At 35.1% G+C, this 13,557-nt stretch overlaps 1 protein-coding gene across 4 annotated transcripts in view; it reads left to right on the top strand.

The window, feature by feature from the left end:
* The window catches only part of ARMH3 (armadillo like helical domain containing 3), a 224,625-nt gene that overhangs the window by 118,172 nt on the left and 92,896 nt on the right, over nucleotides 1–13,557 (top strand). For all 4 annotated transcript variants that reach the window (XR_007951113.1, XM_051981286.1, XM_051981285.1 and 1 more), the window contains one exon: nucleotides 343–418. Coding sequence is in view for 3 of the 4 variants with exons in the window: in XM_051981286.1 (XP_051837246.1) it covers nucleotides 343–418 (76 nt within the window). In the remaining variant the exon portion in view is untranslated. The remainder of the gene's footprint in view (nucleotides 1–342; nucleotides 419–13,557) is intronic.

The raw sequence follows: 13,557 nt of genomic DNA, 5'->3' as shown, positions 1-13,557 counted from the left end.
ACTAGCAGCAATCTGGGAAGAAAAATAGCTTGAAATGTCAGCTATGATGTGATATATTAGCTCTTATGATAGTTGACTCAAAAGGCCAAAGAAAGGAGATCCCAAAGAGAGGACGAGGAAAAGAACCATCTTGAATTGGATGATTATATGTGATTCTATACAACAAGACTCTAAGGCAGTATAAAAAGAAAGCTCTATTCAAAAAAATGTCTTATTTGAGCATCTCAGCTCAGGAAGCATTTTAATCCCTGTTCTTAGGTTGTTGTTTTTTGTTTGATTGATTGGTTTTGGGTTTTTTGATATCTATAGGTTATACAGTTCTGTGTTCTTTCTTTCCTTTAGTCCTGAGGATTTCAACCAACACAGGCCAGTGGAAAGAAGCAGCCAGCAAGGTGACCCATGCATTAGTCAATATCAGGTAAGGAATGTAAATGGGTTCTAGGACTCAGCTGGGTCTCTCTAGGCTTGTTTATATGGAATATTGCTGTTATTTTAAGGCTATTTTTCTGTAGTTGAGATAAATTGTCCTACTGAATCAAAAATAGTATTTCATGAGAATTAATCCTATTGAAAGTTCATAATGCTGTCCTATTCAATTTTTTGCTATTTAGTAAGAGAGTGCTTGTTGCAGCATTTTTTTTTTTTTTTGGTATCTTTTGCTACTTACTAGGACTTATGTCAACAGGCTGCCTGAAAGTTACCTTTGCTTCCTTCCCTGCCCCCAAATACCTTGTTATTCATTGAATGACTCACTGATCCTGGAAGACAGGTCTTTTACATATTTTTTTTTTTGTGTGTGGTAAACAAAAACAAATGAAACATTTGGGGTCAGGTAATATCAGTCCCCTAATGCAACAGACAAGAAGAGGGCTGAAATTCAAGTAAATAATTTCTCACAGAAATTTAAGGGAATTCAGAAAAACCACCCAATGAAAGGGGTCAAAAAAAAATAACAATCATGGTAGGAGATGTTTGCAAATGGAGAGGAGAGCACTATTTAAGGAAGTTAGATCAGAATCAAAAATGTCTCTACAAGTCATTCCCCTTTCCTGATAGTTATTAAATTATTCTTTCAAGCAATTAAAAAATTAAAGTTGAGAAAAAATGCAAATCCAACAGATGGATAAATTAATTTAGTTCCAGATGTAAGCGCTCTAGACACTCCAGTAATAATAATGTACATTTGTAATGTTTTTCATATTTCAGCTTGTCACAGAATTGAGGTGGGGTATTTGTATGTTTTTTTTTTCATATATATATATATATATATATATATACATATATATATATATATATATATATACACATACACACACACACACACACACACACACACACACACATAAACACATCATTTATTACAGCTCTTAACCATCTTAGAGAAAATGCCAGAAGTGCAATATATGGAGGGGAGAAGAGAGAATCAGGAGTAAGACAGAGGCTAAGATGTGCTAACAAGATTGCCTGAACATTGGTTTGCCTTACCTATCTCTAGGGACATTTTGCAATGATCAGTTTTATAAATCTCACTAAATAAATGCATATCTGCACCTAGCAAATAAACCAGATACTGTAGTGAAACCATATGATAAATGTGATTTTCTACAAGAACCAGGAATTACAGATTGTCTTCTCCCAAATATCCCCTAGTGACCCAAAGACAGTATGACAAATGTGGGTGTTTGGTGGAAGAACCAGGCTTTGCACAAAATCACAAAGGTGCACGTGGGTATAATTTATGTTGTATTATTTATTCATGTCGTTATTTAGGCTTTCCCGGCAGTTTCTTTCCATCTGGGGCCTGTTTCCTTGATCACATCCCTTTATGCTTTCTTCATATTCTGCTTTTGCTGTTCTTCTTTCTTTTGGTTTCTGGGTTAGCTGCTGACCTTCTTATTCCTAGTTATTCTTTATCACTTTTCCTGGATATCTTGGAAAGAAGACGAAACCTTCTGCAGGGTGCTTTATAACCTTTACCATATTTTTGGCGATAGCCTTGCCAGGACAATGCCACTTTTCTTTTTCCTTTCTCTTTGTTTTTGTTTTTGTTTTTGTTTTGTTTTGTTTTGTTTTGAATGCAGGAAAGATTTATTTTACATTCTTGCAAGAATGGGTACATGAATTTGTAGACACACCTTGGCAACTCCAAAGGCAGAATTCTATTTTCTATCCTGAACCACATTTTCCTCCTCTGATTCCTCATTAATTCCTCACCTTTCATTATATAGCCAATCACTGTCCCTCAAGGAGCTTATAAAGCTCCTAAAAGGAGGAAGATAACAATGGAGGAATGCCATTTTTCTTATCCTTTAAACTTACCTGAGTACATCATTGTTAGGAACCCTATAAGTAGAAAATATCAGAATTGGAATTAGACCTAAAGATATAATCAAATGTCTTCAAAGTATCCATAAGGAAATGGAATCCCAGAATATTGAAGTTATTTGCCAAAATATCCATACAGGGAGTTGATGGCCAAGTTGAGACTAGAGCCCATCTGTGACTCCAAATCCATTCCTTTTGCTCCTATACAATTTAATGAACATTTATTATTTTTATCATGAGGGAAGTAATTATGCTGGAAAGATATGCTTTCCAGATATTCTGGAAAAAGCATTTGGAGTCAAATAATCTAGTTTTGAAATCCAGATCCAATACTTACTACTTTTGTGATCCTTTCAGTTTTTTTGTCTGGGAATAGTAATTATTGCACTGTTTATCTCATAGGATTTTTATAAGAAAAAATATAAATCTTAAAAGTTCTATCTAAATGCAAATTATTAAGAGAAAACCTAAGAATCCTCCTTGCCTTCAAAAAACTTATGTTCTGTTTGGGAGCCATATGACATATCCACAAGTAAATACAATTCATAGTAGAATAGGATGGTAACCAAGATCTAAAGTGCTCTAAGAAAATTGAAAAACCTTCGGTAGGGAAAACTTCTTCAAAAGAAAGTGGAAAATTTACCGATCCTTGATGAAACAGGTGTTGTGAGGAGGAAGTTTATTTCCAGTCATGGGACATGTGCATATGTACAGAGGTGAGAGGCAGCATCTTGAACATCAGTAATTCCTCAGTTTTACTGGAATATAGAGTACTCTGAAATTGGGCTTAAAAAGTGTATTGGAGTTGTTTTATAGAGGGCTTTAAAATGCCAGGTTAAGGAGTTTATGAGGTATAGTATTCCACAAGAGGCAGTAGGCAGCCAGCCACTGAAAGTTTTTATCTAGTGGAGTGTATGTCAGACCCATGAAAGATTCTTTTGGCAGCAGTGCAAAGACTATAATCAAAGATGGGGAAACCCTATTAAGGAGCAGTAATAAAATTCTGAATCAATGTGGTAGTAGTGCGGGGAGAGGGAAAGAGAGTGTGAGAGGTATTGAGGAAATAGAACCGAAAGGAAACTTGTTACACACAGATCTTCTTCTAGGTCTTTGAATAATTCATGGATACTATTGCAGCACTTGAGCTGTTCATGTTTTGGTGCTGGGTCTTGTTATATGACCAACTTCCTTTTCTTGTACATTTTCTGGTTGAGGGCTTTTCAAGCCATTTTTTTTGGATGTACCGATAATATGATGCTGTTTACATACACTGTTTGCTTCTCCATTACACTTTGGGGCACCTGTAATTTTGATTCTTCTGAGACTCTGGCATTTCACAATTTACAGCCAGATAGCATTACTGAAAGATTTGGTATTAGAACCATGGGTAAAATATTAAAAACATTGTTTTGAGAGCAGCTTGGATCATAGAAAGTACTGGGCACTCTCTCATAAGTAAATCAACCAGTTTCTTCCAATTTAGTTTTGAACCCAGCTTATTACTTATCTCCAGGATATATCTAAGATAAATTTGTTGATAGAATAAATCAGTGAAATTCCTGTCTACTAAATGCTATATAACAATCATTAGGCAATAAGTCTTTTATTCTTTTGTATGCCTTCAAATATTCTGCGTCTTGAGGCAGTCAGCACAGTGCCATCTTCAGAAAAATGAGATGGGAGGGATAAGTTTACTAAAAGTAGAGATCATAGACAGAGAAGAGGGCCTAGATTAGAGCACTCACATGTGTGTGGGGGAGGAGAGGTCAGGAGGAGAACTGAATAAGACTTGAGAAGGACCCACTAAACAATAGAAAAAAAAATAAGAGAAGAGTATTATGAAATCCAGTGGAAGAGAGCACATCTGGGAAGAGAGAATGGTTAGCATGTGTGTGTGTGGAAAGGTAAAGAAAAATGGGGACTGAATAGGGCAGGAGATTTGGCAATTAAGAGGTTGTGGGGATCTGTGAGGAAGCAATTTCAAGAGTGGTGGGATTCATTATCAAGAAGTTGAAAAGTAAATAAGTAGTAAACTAAGTCAGTTATCATAACTCACTTTTCTAGGAGTGTAGCCCTGAAAGAGAGGAGAGATTTAGGATGAGAGTTGGAAGAAATGGTTAAGATCAAGGAATTAATAATTAGTAGAAGACAAGTAGATTCATTGGTACAAACTCCTGAAGAACATGGGATCAAGAGTTTTAGTAGAGAGATTGCCCTTGACAAAGAAAAAGATGACCTCTTCTTCTGTGGCAAAAGAGAAGAGAATAAATGAAAATAGAGTGAGGTTTGGAAGAAGATGATGAGGGAACTCATGATAGATTGCCTCAGTATTATCAATAAGATATAAATGAGTTCCAGATCAGGTTCCTTTACTTTGCCCTATGTAACATCATAACAGGATCCCTCTGGCTGTAGTAGGAGAGGAGAATCTGTATCAGGAAGTCCATCTTGAGGATCTCAGTCCATGCTGTGGAGTTGTCAGTATGATGGCAAAGATAGAATATGGAAAAGCTTATTAGTAAGAGATAGTGGGGTGCTCAGTTTAATCCTTCTACTTCCAGTCTATCATTTCTGAATGTGTATCTTGAAAGGATTTCTGAGATGATTTAAAAACTCTTAGCTCTTCCTCCCAGAATAACATGAATTGGAGTGTTTCAACTTTTCAGAGGCTTAGCAATCACAAGAGTATTGAAAGCAACTATAGATCTAAGTTGATGTTATTCACACATTTTTGTCTTTGGGGTGTCCATAATGAGCTGAAATGATCATCGTGATTTTTTTTCTAGCAAATGAGAGGCCTTATATTTTTCAGCTTTTTGGAACTGGGACCATGAAGTTGAAAAATAAGAAGAGTTAATGCTGGTATTGGGCAGATTTGAGACACATATTTACTGTGCCAGTGTCGTTGTTCTCTGCCTTTCACTTGTCTTTCATGGCTTAGTCATGCCAGTTTGCTAATTGTCAAAGTTATTTGTGTTGAAATAAGTGTCTTTTTCTTCCTGTTTTATCCTTCAGTGAGATTCTTAATGCTTCTGCTCAGTTATTTCTTATTTTTATGGAAACATCTGGATGTCACAAACACACAATGCCCTATTTCCTTTTCCTCCCAAGTATTATTCCACTAAATGATAAGAGGAAAAATAAAGTGTCAGTGGCCTAACTCCAATTAAGCCTTGAGCTGTGGCTATAATTATTATTTTGGCAGCCCCCTAGAGGGTGAAAGGGCTAACAAATGAAGGAGGCCTAGGAGGGAATGAGGAAGGGGACCCTTTGCTAAATTTTTCTTGGGACCTTCTTCCAAATTATCCTTTCTGGCCAAAGGAACTGTGTTGCCAAAGTTCTTGGTCATATTCAAGCCTCAACAACGAGAAAGGGCTCTTCAAAAAGATAACAGCTGACTAAAGAATACTGATATTCACTCAGAGGAATTAGGTTCAAATCCCAAATTTTCTATTTTATATGGTATGACATTTGGCAAGCATTTCAGTCCATCACTAAAATATTTAGTAAGAGTATTTCAGATACTGTGTTAAGCACTGGTTATCCAAAGAAAGGCAAAATAAAATAAAATAAAATAGAAGATACCTGCCCTCAAAGTAACTGAAACCTCAATCAATCAACAAGTATTTATAAAACACTTATTATATCTCACTAAGAAGCATTGAGGTATGAAGGTGAGGTTAGAACTATAGACAGCTGGACTTGAAATAAGGAAAACTTAGGACTACAAGTCCCACCTCTGACACATTGGCTGTCTCTCAGCAAGTCACTTAACTTTTCAGGGCTTTGGTGTCTCTCTAAGAAAAGATGCTGAGGAACATTATGCTAAGTTCTGTCAGAGGCAAAGGAAAAACATTCTCTGCCCTCAAGGAATTTACATTTAACAGAAGAGACAACATATGTATAAATTATGTAGAAGGAAACTGAATAGAAAAGGACTAGTTGCTTAGTTTTACAGAAAGCCGGGGACTGACAAGATGGAAATTCTAATCATAGGAGGCAAAAAATACAAGGTAATGGAGATAGGAGATGGGAAATGGAGGTTATATGTAAGGAGCCCCAAATAGGCTATTATGGTTGGACCATAGAATGCAAGGAGAAGAGTAACATATTAAAAGACTAGAAAGTTAGGAAGGAGTCAGATATGAAGAACTTTAAATGACAAACAGAAAAATTTATATTAGATCCTAAAGATAATAGGGAGTCATTGAACTTTATTGAATGGAGGTGGAGTGGGAAGCCATTATTAGACTTAAACTTTGGGAAAATTTTAAATCAACAATTCATTCATATAAAATTTAAATGGATAATGTAAATGATTTTGTCAAAAATAATATTCTCAAATAAGAAGTAAGATAATGAGAAAAAAATAATTGCTGGCAAGTTTCTCTGATAAAGATCTCATATTTAAGATATATAAATAATGCATACTTTATATATTTTTTATTTTAATATCTTTTTATTGATAGAACGCATGCCAGGGTAATTTTTTACAGCATTATCCCTTGCATTCATTTCTGTTCCGATTTTCCCCCTCCCTCCCTCCACCCCTTCCCCAAGATGGCAAGCAGTCCTTTACATGTTGAATAGGTTACAGTATATCCTGGATACAATATATGTGTGCAGAACTGAACAGTTTTCTTGTTGCACAGGGAGAATTGAATTCAGAAGGTATAAATAACCCGGGAAGAAAAACAAAATTGCAAGCAGTTTATATTCATTTCCCAGTGTTCTTTCTCTGGGTGTAGCTGCTTCTGTCCATCTTTGATCAATTAAAGCTCTCTTTATCGAAGAGATCCACTTCCATCAGAATACATTCTCAAACAGTATCGTTGTTGAGGTATATAATGATCTCCTGGTTCTGCTCATTTCACTCAGCATCAGTTCATGTAAGTCTCGCCAGTCCTCTCTGTATTCATCCTGCTGGTCATTCCTTACAGAACAATAATATTCCATAACATTCATATACCACAATTTACTCAACCATTCTCTAATTGATGGACATCCTTTCATTTTCCAGCTTCTAGCCACTACAAACAGGGCTGCCACAAACATTTTGGCACATACAGGTCCCTTTCCTTTCTTTAGTATCTCCCTTGGGGTATAAGCCCAGTAGAAACACTGCTGGATCAAAGAGTATGCACAGTTTGATAACTTTTTGAGCATAGTTCCAAATTGCTCTCCAGAATGGCTGCATGTATTCACAATTCCACCAACAATGTATCAGTGTCCCTGTTTTCCCACATCCCCTCCAACATTCCCCATTATCTTTCCCTGTCATTCTAGCCAATCTGACAGATGTGTAGTGGTATCTCAGAGTTGTCTTAATTTGCATTTCTCTGATTAATAATGTTTTGGAGCATATTTTCATATGTCTATAAATAGTTTCAATTTCTTCGTCTGAGAATTGTCTGTTCATATCCTTTGACCATTTATCAATTGGAGAATGGTTTGATTTCTTATAGATTAGAGTCAATTCTCTATATATTTTGGAAATGAGGCCTTTATCAGAACCTTTGATTGTAAAAATGTTTTCCCAGTTTATTGTTTCCCTTCTAATCTTGTTTGCATTTGTTTTGTTTGTACAAAAACTTTTCAATTTGATATAATCAAAATTTTCTATGTTGTGGTCAATAGTGATCTCTAGTTCTTCTTTGGTCATAAATTCCTCTCTGTTCCACAGGTCTGCGAGGTAAACTATCCTATAATAATACTTTAAAAAAATATTAACCACCATTCCTCAATAGATGAATGGTCAAAATATAAATGAACATTTTTATTTTTAAATAGCATTTTATTTTTTCAAATAGTGGCAAAGATAATTTTCAGTATTCACCTTTTTAAAACCTTGTGTTCCAAATTTTTTCCCCTCTTTCTTCTCTTTCCCCTTCCCCAAGACAGCAAGCAATCCTATATAGATTAAACATATGTATGTACTTCTTCTAAACATATTTTCATATTCTTCATTATCTACAAGAAAAATCAGATTAAAATGGGAAAAAATGAGAAAGAAAAAACCTCCAGCAAACAGTAACAACAAAAGGGTGCACTTAATCTACTTTTGTCCTTATTCAGTTTCCATAATTCTCTCTCTGGATGCAGATAACACTTTCCATTCTAAGTTTATTGAAATTGCTTTGAATCACCTTATTGTTGAAAAGAGGCAAGTCCATCATACTTGGTCATCACATAATCTTGTTGTTACTGTTGTCTTGGTTCTGCTCTCACTTCACTTAGCATCAGTTCGTGAAAGTCTTTCTAGATTTTTCTGAAATCATCCTGCTCATCATTTCTTATAAAACAATAGTATTCCGTTACATTCATGTTCTATAACTTATTCAACCTTTCTCCAATTGATGGGCATCTTACTCAATCTTCAGGTTCTAGCCAGAAAAACAGCTGCTACAAACATTTTTGCACAGATGGGTCCTTTTCCCTCTTTTATGATCTCTTTGGGATAAAGACCCAGTAGAGACACTGCTGGACATTAGTGTCCTAGTTTTCCCTTATCCCCTTCAATATTTATCATTATCTTCTCTTATCATCTTAGTCCATCTGAGAGATGTGAAGCGGTACCTCAGAGTTGTCTTAATTTGTATTTCTTTAATCTAAATTAGTGATTCGGAGCATTTTTTCATAAGACTAAATATGGGTTTACTTTCTTCATCTGAAACCATTTATCAGTTGGAGAATGGCTTGTATTCTTATAAATTCAAGTCAGTTTTCTATATATCTTATATATATCTATGTATGTCTATATACCCCAGCTTTCCGCTTCCCTTTTAATTTTGGCTATGTTGGTTTTGTTTGTACAAAATCTTTTTAATTTAATATAATCAAAATTATCCATTTTGCATTTCATAATGTTCTCTAGTTCTTCTTTGGCCATAAATTCTTTCATTCTCCAGAGATCTGACAGGTAGATTATCCCTTGTTTTCTTAATATGCCTATAGTATCACTCTTTATGTCAAAATCATGAACCCATTTCATCTTGGTATATGGTGTTAGATGTTGATCAGTGCCTAATTTCTGCCATACTATTTTCCATTTTCCCAGCAATTTTTGTCATCCTGAAGTTAGAATCTTTGTGTTTATTAAACACTAGATTGCTGTAATCATCGACTATTGTGTCTTGTGAATCTAATCTATTCTACTGATCCACAACTCTATTTCTTAGCCTATCAAATGGTTTTGATTATTACCGCTTTGTAATATAGTTTTAGGTCTGGTATAGCTGGGCCACCAGGAAAATTATTTTGACAGTGGTGTGGAGGATTTATTGGAGAGGGGAGAGACTGGAGCATGGAAAGTTATTTCAGTATTCTGAGTGAGAATTATTGAGAACTGAAGTAAGGTGGTAGTTGTATGAGTGGGAAAAAAACAGCACATATAAAAAAGATATATTATAGAGAAAGAAATGACAAGATTTGGCAACTGAATGGCTATGTGGAATGAATATGAGGGAGGACTCAAGAAAAACACCAAGATTCCAAACCTGATTATAGGGATGGTGGTACGCCTTTGACAGTAATAGGGAAGTTGGGGAAAGAAGTTTTGGAGGGAGAAATAGCAAGTTCTGTTTTGGACACATTTAATTTTTTTTCTTTTTTTTTAATTATAGCTTTTATTTACAAGATATATGCATGTGTAATTTTTCAGCATTGACAGTTGCAAATCCTTTTGTTCCAATTTTTCCCCTCCTTCCCCCCACCCCTTCCTCCAGATGGCAGGTTGACCAATACATGTTAAATATGTTAAAGTATAACTTAAGTACAATATATATATATATATGCATGTCCAAACAGTTATTTTACTGTATAAAAAGAGTCGGACTTTGAAATAGTGTACAATTAACCTGTGAAGGAAATCAAAAAAGCAGGTGGACAAAAATAGAGGCATTGGGAATTCTATGTAGTGGTTCATAGTCATTTCCCAGAGTTCTTTACCTGGGCGCAGCTGGTACAGTTCATTACTGCTCTATTGGAACTAATTTGGTTCATCTTCATTGTTGAAGCCAGGTCCATCAGAATTGATCATCATATAGTATTGTTGTTGAAGTATATAATGATCTCCTGGTCCTGCTCATTTCACTCAGCATCAGTTCATGTAAGTCTCTCCAGGCCTTTCTGAAATCATCCTGTTGGTCATTTTCATATACCATAATTTATTTGGCTAGTCTCCAATTGATGGGCATCCATTCAGTTTCCAGTTTCTGGCCAGTACAAAGAGGACTGCCACAAACATTTTTGTGCATGTGGGTCTCTTTCCCTCTTTTAAGATCTCTTTGGGATATAATCCCAGTAGAAACACTGCAGGGTCAAAGGGTATGCACAGTTTGATAATTTTTTGAGCATAGTTTCAAATTGCTCTCCAGAATGGCTGGATGTGTTCACAATTCCACCAGCAATGTATCAGTGTCCCAGTTTTCCCACATCCCCTCCAACATTCGTCATTATCTTTTCCTGTCATCTTAGCCAATCTGAGAGGTGTGTAGTGGTATCTCAGAGTTGGACACATTTAATTTAAGCACATCCAATTTGAGGTGTCCGGAAGACAATTTATGGCACGATACTGTACCTTGAGAGAGAGACTAGCATTTACTCTGATTCCCCCTTAATGTAAGTGTCTTTTCTCTATGATTATTTCCAATTATCCTGTATATATCTTGTTTGTACATAGTTATTTGCATATTGTCTCCCTCATTAAAACTGTGATCTCCTTGTTGACTTGATTATATATCAAGTTAAGTCAAAAAGCATATAAGTGTTGACTTTGTACCAAATACCTTGATAAACTCTGGGGAATGCAAAGAAACCAAATAACAGTCCCTATTCTCAAGAAACTCATAATCTAAGGCAGGGAGATAACATAAAAACAACTTTGTATATCCTTGATATGCACAGGACAAATTCGAGTTAAAATCAGAGGGAGGGCACGAAAATTAAGATCTTGGAAAGGCTTCTTGCAGAAAGTAGAACTTTAATTAAGATTTGAAAGAAGCCAACGTAAGCCAGGAGGTAGAGATGAAGACATTGAACTCTCTAGGTGTGGGGGCAGATCTGAGCCCAGATCTGAGAAATGGAGTATCTTGTTCTAGGAAAAGAAAGGCCAATGTTACCCAATTATGTATGGTAAGGCATAAGATATAGGGAGATTGGAAGAGTAGAAGGGGCCAGATTATGAGGGGATTTTTATTTCTTTTTTTTCTTACTTTCAAAAAATAGTTTTCAACATTCATCTTTGCAAAACCTTGTGTTCCAAATTTTTCTCTCTCTCTCTCCTACTACCCCCTCAGAGGGGGAAAGGGAAAAAAATGAGAAAAATAAAAAACAAACAACAACCAAAAAAAAAAAAAGGTGAAAATATAATATTTTGAAACATAACCACTTTCCATAGTTCTTTCTCTGGATGTGGATGGCTCTTTCTATTTGTCTCCAAAGAAAGAACTGATATTTTTGAATACAAATAAAAGCATGCTATTTTTCACTTTCTTTGTTTCATTTTTTTCTTTTTATTTCCTTTTATTTGAGTTTTCTTGTACAAAATGACTGCTAATGTAGAAATGTTTTACAGTTGTACATGTATTACTTATACATGTGCAAAAACATGAGAAAGAAAAAAAAACAAACAAAAACAGCAACAAAGGTAAAAATACTATTGTGATCCATATTCAGTTTCCATAGTTCTCTCTCTGGATGTGGATGGTTATTTCTTTCCCAAGTCTGTTGAAATTGCCTTGAATCACTTCATTATTGAAAAGAGACAAGTTCATATGATGGGCTATTTAAAAATTTTTTTCTAACATTTTTATTTAAAGTTTTGAGTTTCAAGTTCTAGCCCTCCCTCTTTTCTTTTTCTTCCCATTCCTTGAGATTATAAGCAATTAAATATAGGTTATACATGTGCAACTGTATAAAACATTTCTGTGTTAAGTCATTTGGCACAAGAAAACTCAAATAAAAGGAAAAAATGAAATAAAGAAAGTGATAGTATCCTTCCATCTGTATTCAAACAATGTTAGTTCTTTCTCTAGAAACAGATAGTATGCTTCATTATTATTCCTTTGGGATTGTCTTGAATCATTGTATTGCTGAAAATAGTTAAGTCATTCACAAGTTCTTCATTGAACAGTATTGCTGTTGTGTACATTCTCCTGGTTCTGTTCACTTCACTATGCATCAGTTCATGTAAGTCTTCCCAGGTTTTCCTGAAATCATCCTCCTTGTCATTTCTTGTAGCCTAATAGTTTTCCACTACAATCATATACTATCAAGATAGCTTGATTAATCACTCCTCAATTGATGGGCTCTAATTGCCAATTCTTTGCTACCATAAGAATGGCTGCTATAAATATTTTTGTACAAATAGTTCCTTTTCCTTTTTTTTTTTTTTTTTTTTTTTTTTTTTTTGTGGATGCATGCTGGACTTTGAGCACCAAACAGAGGATTTGATTATGTCATCCTGGAGGTTCCAGGGAGCCATTGGACTTTATTCAATGGGTAGTTGACATTTTCATACTTGTACTTTTGGAAAGTCAATTTGGCAACTTAATGGAAAGTATACTTGAATGGAGAAAGACTTGAGGGAAAAAGATCAATCAAAAATCTATTGTAGTAGTCTAGTGATGATAACCTGGATCATAGTGGTGGAAGTGTAAGAGGAGATAAAGGATTATATTCAAGAGTTATAACAAAGATAGAAATAGCAGGACTTGTTAACTAATGGGATATGGGGGGGAAAGTGGAGAATGATTCCGAAGTTTCAAATCTGTGTGACTCAGAGTTTAGTAGTATCCTTGATAGTAGTAGGGAAATTAGGAACAAGAAAGATGATTTGGGGAGAAAAATAGTAAGTTCAGTTTTGGCCATGTTGAGCATAAGATGTCTTTGGGATCCGGGAATCATTTGCATAAAGGGGATAATTGATTCCATGAGGGATGTTGAGATCATCAAGTGAGATAGAGGAGAAAAAGAGAAAAGATCTAGGAGGGAGCCTTGGGAGACATCCATAGATAGTGGGCATGATATAGATATAAATTTATGATCCTATCATTTCTGTCAAAAAATAAAGCAGTGGGAAAATGTCTTCATTCTGACTTATACTTAAAGACTGTGCTTTCAAGGATAAATACATTGAGGAACTTATTGAATGCCTTTTAATTTAATATCTTGTAGCTTTTCATGCATGGAGCTTTTTATTAACACAGCTCTGTACTCTTATTTCTCAGAATA

This window comes from Antechinus flavipes, chromosome 2, assembly GCF_016432865.1.
Source record: "Antechinus flavipes isolate AdamAnt ecotype Samford, QLD, Australia chromosome 2, AdamAnt_v2, whole genome shotgun sequence".
Classification (NCBI taxonomy): domain Eukaryota; kingdom Metazoa; phylum Chordata; class Mammalia; order Dasyuromorphia; family Dasyuridae; genus Antechinus; species Antechinus flavipes.
Note: the sequence above shows the minus strand (reverse complement) of the source record. Positions and strands in the feature narration are given on the sequence as shown.